We start from the raw sequence: 5,763 nt of genomic DNA, 5'->3' as shown, positions 1-5,763 counted from the left end.
CTAATCCATGTACGCAGCCTCTGAAGTGTATCCTAAATCATCACAGAGGGCTATGTCAGGCCTGTCACAAAAGCGCCTCCACCTCCCAATCTCTGCGAACCACACAGCCATCCAATTCTCTGCATGGAATCTCTGCTTCGGCTTCCTATACGCAGTCATGTCTACAGGTGGCCTCGGAATGCACGGCCTCAACCCAAATTGCCTCAAAACCCTGTCAGAGTGCTGGAACTCACAAATGTCGAAGCAGAGAAGTGGAAGCCTGGACTGTCCGGCAAACTGGGCCTCAATCTGATCCCAATCAAGATGTGGAATCACAGGGGGCTCATCCTCATCCTCATCAACCTCCTGTGGCTCCTCATCATAAGGTGTCCACCTCACTCGATCAGACCCGACTCCATCAAACTCAGCCCTATAGTGTGGCAAGTTGTGATGAGGACCCTTAGAACCCCGGCGCCGCTTCCCAAGCACCGGCTTCACCACAACCTCTTCTGCCTTTCCAGCTTCCTCCAGTAGAACACTCTTCGTCTTCGGATAAGCCCAATATAGCGCAGCTGGAAATCTCACAGCCTGAGGAAAAGGACAAGGCAACCCGATATCAAACCGCTCATAACTCCAAATCTGAAGTAGCAGCATGCAACCGGCAATGTGTGTGTTATCCTTCCTGACAGCCATCCCCAAAGCCCTGTACAGATATGCCAAGACACCAGAACCCCAGGAGTACGTATGAATCTGTGAAATATCACGAAGGAGCCCAATGTACCTCGGGTGAACAACACTCCTACTCCTCGTAGGGAACAGAACAGCCCCAAGAACCAGCATAAGGTAAGCCTGCGTGTGAATTGCAATCCGCTCAGGGTCACCCTCCACACCTGCCCGTCCATATCTATGATGAAGCCAGGTGAACTTGATGCCTGACTTATTCCAACCAGCCTCATAATCTGCATCACTCAGTGGCTCGAACCAAAATCTTCGAAACCACGACCCCGGGCACTGTATGGCTGGCCCTCCCAAGGCTTGCCCAACAATAGGCAGGCCCAGAATATAACCCACATCCTGGAGAGTAATAGTCATCTCACCCTGGCGCATGAAGAAGGTGTTGGTCTCAGGCCTCCACCGCTCCACGAGTGCAGAGACTAATGCCGTGTCATTCTGTACCCCCACATCCTGGTTAGCAAACAGTCCGAATCCCACGGCGTGCAACAACTCCTTCTGTGCCTCAGACAGAACCCAAATATGAAGTAGACGGCTCGCACCAAAGCACTCTAGAGGCCCCCTATCTGTACCTCTCCATACATTATCACTGACATGGTAAGCATTGTCAGTGATAACCACCCGACTGCTCGGTCCAGGCAATATGTCCTCCATCTCTGCAGTTCCCAAACAAAAGTATGATTACAAAGTATTCAAGTTCACAGACATACAAGACTTAATCAATGAAAGACTTGCACAAAAACGCTTAATCACATAAACATCTATACCAAATATGATTCAACAAATACACACAGAGCATTCGCAAATTCCACAAATACTATAATCAAACAGCAGTATAATGTAAGTTGATTTACCCAAGCCAAACATAGACCATTCGCAAAATAAAGAATTTTACACATATTTTCACCAAGCACAGAAAACTGAATTTCAGTCAGCAACATAGACTATATACCAATCACATATATTTCAGTCAGCAACAGAAAACTGAATTTCAGTCAGAAGATGCCAACAAAAATTCTCTGTATTTTGCACTAACACAGAGCATTTCAGCAAGCAGTTGGCTGTCATGGCTATAAATAAAGAATTTTAAACAACAATGTACATCTCATTCATCCCCAAATACTATATTGAATGCTATAAATCGACTAATCAACCCAGTTCTTAAATTAAAAACAATTTGTTCACTGTGGCATTTCATCAAACACATTGCAGACAATCGTGTGTTTACCTTTCTTACATGACTGATCCCGTGGGGGTCCTGATAAACAGTCCTGATAATCAAGCTGGATGTGTTGTAATCTCGTGGGGGTGAGCAGTTCGTGTAGCTGTAGTGGTGAGGAATCTCGTTGCCGGATGTTGCTCTGATATCAGCTGTGGTTGGTTGGGGCGTTTGTAATGAGTTTTGAATTATCACTATCGATTTATAGTTCTCTGTGTTTCCAGCGCTTTTTTAGCGCTGGACGGCTAGAAAATAGTCACTCGTCCAGCGGTTTTTTAGCGCTGGACGTTAGTCGTCCAGCGGTAAAAAAGCGCTGGACTGTTTTTAAATCGTGGCCATTGATCTCGCCATCGGACGGCTCGCGAGGGGTGTGTTGGTTAAAGGTCCCCCAGCAACCGGTTGCTGGGGACCTGGACCCTTACAAATAAGATCCAAAAAATAGTATACTTGGTAAATTCCCTAAATATTGAATGAGCAAAAAATGGTACAAACCATTCGGAAGTTTGGTGTCTAATTAAGAGAACCGCTAGCTGTTTCAACACGTTGGCCGAAAGCACACAGACTCCGCTAATCCTTCCTTGGATATGTGATGTGATCTTACCGGTGATGTCCTGAAAAAAATTAGAATGCATATACAATATAACACATCTTATAAGTTCAGTCTGCTCTTCCGAGTGGTGTTTATCATATAAGCACCGGAAGTACTTTAAGTGGAACATCTGTATCATATAAGCTTCTATAAACCTTATGTAGCTATTGTTCATTTGTAAACAAATGCCTTATTTACTCTTGTTTGTTTGTTTAAAGTTCATTAATTCTTCAAACTTTAATCGCCAAGCTTGAGTACTCTATTTGTTCTTCTAGCTTGAATATCATATTTAAACTGCAATGCACAACAATACTGATAGTACTGGAACCTGTGGAACCAGCTGGAACTTTAAAGAATAATGAAAAAAGATTGCTGAAACATAAATTATGCACCAGACCAAGCCCGGGCATACGAATACAAAATAAGGAAAATTTCCAATTTAAAAGCTTAGAGTATCTCCAGCAGCATCTTAACCCATTCCTTAAATATAATATAAAATATTGGATCCTAGTGATTTAAGATAATAATAGCTATTCTCACCTCCAACAATATTCCTTATATTAATTCCTTATATACTATTTTATTATTAAAAGTTACCATTATTGCAATAGGTGAAGAGAGAGAACATGTTTGTATTCAAAATTTATTATAAAATAAGATTTAGGAGAGGAGAGAGGTTACCTAAAGATAAGGCATGACTAGTGAATCTTAGTGATTTAGGGAATCACTAAGATACTGTTGGAGTGGATTATTTTCCCATATTCCTCATATTTTGGTTTAAGACTCCAAATAGGGAAGCTGCTGGAGTTGCTCTTAGAACCAATTACACATCCAATCCCACATTTAAAATTTGACTTGAATAAAATCTTAATTTGAAAGCCTAATTAACAAATATGAACACAAACATAACCATGTAATCGATTTAGAAATAACCACTAATTAACAAATAAAACTCTAATATTGAAATTTAGACCAAATGTAAAACTCATCTAAATTTTATATATTGATTTGGCTCATACATCCCATAACAAAGTGATTATACCAGCAAATCATATATAAAAAACCATATATAGAATTGAACTCTTCTGGCTAGAAAGAAATCAAGATTAATCTAGTATTCATGTAAAGAGAGATTCATGAATATGTAAGTCATCTAAGAACATACCAATTTAACACACACACAAACACACACACACACACACACACACACACACACACACACACAGATATATATATATATATATATCATACTTTTTAGCGAGTCCAATCATGATAGAGTACTCCTTATCTTTGTGGGTGACAGACCGACCTATAATATACTGCTCTACAAAAAACACATGAATGGAACAATAATCTTCTAGGTACAGAAGGGGGCTAAGTTCATTCATATGAATCCGCCCTTTTACTATTGAGATATACAACTTCTGTTTTTAAGAATCAAGGTGAGGCGGTGGAGTGCAGAGGGGAGTGATATTCGTAGAAAACCTAAATACTTAGATGGGCCTAAATGTTATTAAATTGGGCCCGTATTTTAATCAATACACTATGTTTATTTTGCAGGGCTTGATCCCTATTTTATTGAACCTTTTCAAATTTTATAATTAATTGATATTCATTTCATTTTGATACTTAAAAATTAAATTTTAAATTCTGTTATAGATTCTATCCTTTGTTGAATTTCATACTTGTATACTTTAAAAACTTAAAAAGGAGAAAAATTACCAATATAAAAAATTGGGATCTACTCCAATAATATATATATAGGGGCTTATTCCACTACAAACCACACTCCCATACAAAACTAAAAACCACTATTTCCACTCCCATTTTTGCTATGAGCACTCCAATATTTTTTTAAATTTTCTCGGGAGGCCCACTGCTGACATCATCTGCCACGTCAGCACCTGCTGACGTGGCACTGCCACGTCATTTGCCACGTCAGCACTGGGAGAGCCCAGTCCCAGTGCTGACGTGGCAGATGACGTGACAGTGCCACATCAACAGGTGCTGACATGGCAGTGGGGGGACCCCAGTGCTGATGTGGCATGGTGACATGGCGGGGTGACGTGGCAGGGTGGAAAGTGTAAGTTTTGGGAAGTTGATGGCAAAGCTAGGGGGGATATTGTTAGTTTTTAAAAGTTTGAGGGGATATTTGTTTAGTTTTAAAATTAGTTTTTAGGTTTTTATGATAAGGTTGGTTTGTATTTGAACAAACTCCTATATATATATATATATATATATATATATATATATATATATATATATATATATATATATATATATATATAGAGTCATACTCAACTACAAACCATTTTAAAATAAAAACTAAAAACCACCGGACTAGCCCACATGAAGAACATCCCAGCCCACCCAATGAAACCCAACCCATTATTTTACATCAAAACTGCAACCTGTTGCGCGCTCAATTAAAATAACTCCGATACATACGCTTATACATACAGTTAGCACTAAACACAAACCCACTTTCTCTTAATTCTTCATCTTCTTCGATTTCAAGATGTAACTACAGCGTGTTATTTGTGTTTCAAGCAAAAAATTTCTGTTTTAAAGTCTGATATTCTCATTTACAGGTGATTTTGGTTTTAAAACACAACAAATCTGAGAATCTGCTCTGGAGTTCACGAATATCACTAATTAATAAAGCGAAAATCACTAATTTGTAAAGCGAATATCACTAATTTGCACAACATAAATCATCGATTTCTATAACTATATCAACAACCACCCCACCTTTATCTCTTCCACAAGCTTCATCTCGACCTCTGCCACCACCACCTCCACCTCGACTTCTACCACCACCACCTTCACCTCCGCGCGCTATCTCAGCCCCTACTTTTGCCATACATCCACCTCGACTTCCACCTACGCCATCTCAACCCCACCCCCACATCCCCCATGCCCCCGCCCCCTCCATATCCACCACCTCCAGCTTCACCATCGTCACCACCACCAGAATCAACAAACAAGAACAGATCTGGAAGTTTTCATCAAGTTCTTGAGACTATAACAAATATCACTAATTTCTCAAGCGGATATCACTAATCTCTCAAGCGCAGATCACTAAAATGTACAGTATTTGGTGATGGTGGAGAGATGGAGAGGATAATGATGACGGGGAGAGGAAGGGACAGAGTGGGTGAAGATGATGGTGAAATCGGGACGGTGAGGTAGGTGGTAGTGTTGGCCTGGGTATGACAGCAGAGATAGAACGAGTGGAGAGATC

The 5,763-nt window shown here is 40.4% G+C and overlaps 1 protein-coding gene across 1 annotated transcript; it reads right to left on the bottom strand.

Moving 5' to 3' along the window:
• On the bottom strand, window positions 1-5,382 carry LOC108194875 (protein MAIN-LIKE 1-like). Its single transcript, XM_064082039.1, has 2 exons — window positions 5,271-5,382; window positions 1-1,367 (listed from the first exon to the last, which is right to left on the bottom strand). The coding sequence occupies exons 1-2, from the start codon at window positions 5,380-5,382 to the stop codon at window positions 1-3; spliced, it is 1,479 nt and encodes a 492-aa protein (XP_063938109.1).
• Between the last annotated feature and the right edge of the window lie 381 nt (window positions 5,383-5,763).

This window comes from Daucus carota, chromosome 7 (assembly GCF_001625215.2).
Source record: "Daucus carota subsp. sativus chromosome 7, DH1 v3.0, whole genome shotgun sequence".
Classification (NCBI taxonomy): Eukaryota; Viridiplantae; Streptophyta; class Magnoliopsida; order Apiales; family Apiaceae; genus Daucus; species Daucus carota.
This window is presented reverse-complemented; position numbering and strand designations above follow the sequence as displayed.

Excerpts from the sequence above, each read along its gene's own strand:
- LOC108194875 (XM_064082039.1), bottom strand. The coding sequence starts at position 5,382 with ATGGCAAAAGTAGGGGCTGAGATAGCGCGCGGAGGTGAAGGTGGTGGT. Across the intron at positions 1,368-5,270 it reads AGCTTGTGGAAGAGATAAAG|AGATGGAGGACATATTGCCT; the intron begins GTGGGGTGGTTG and ends TGGGAACTGCAG.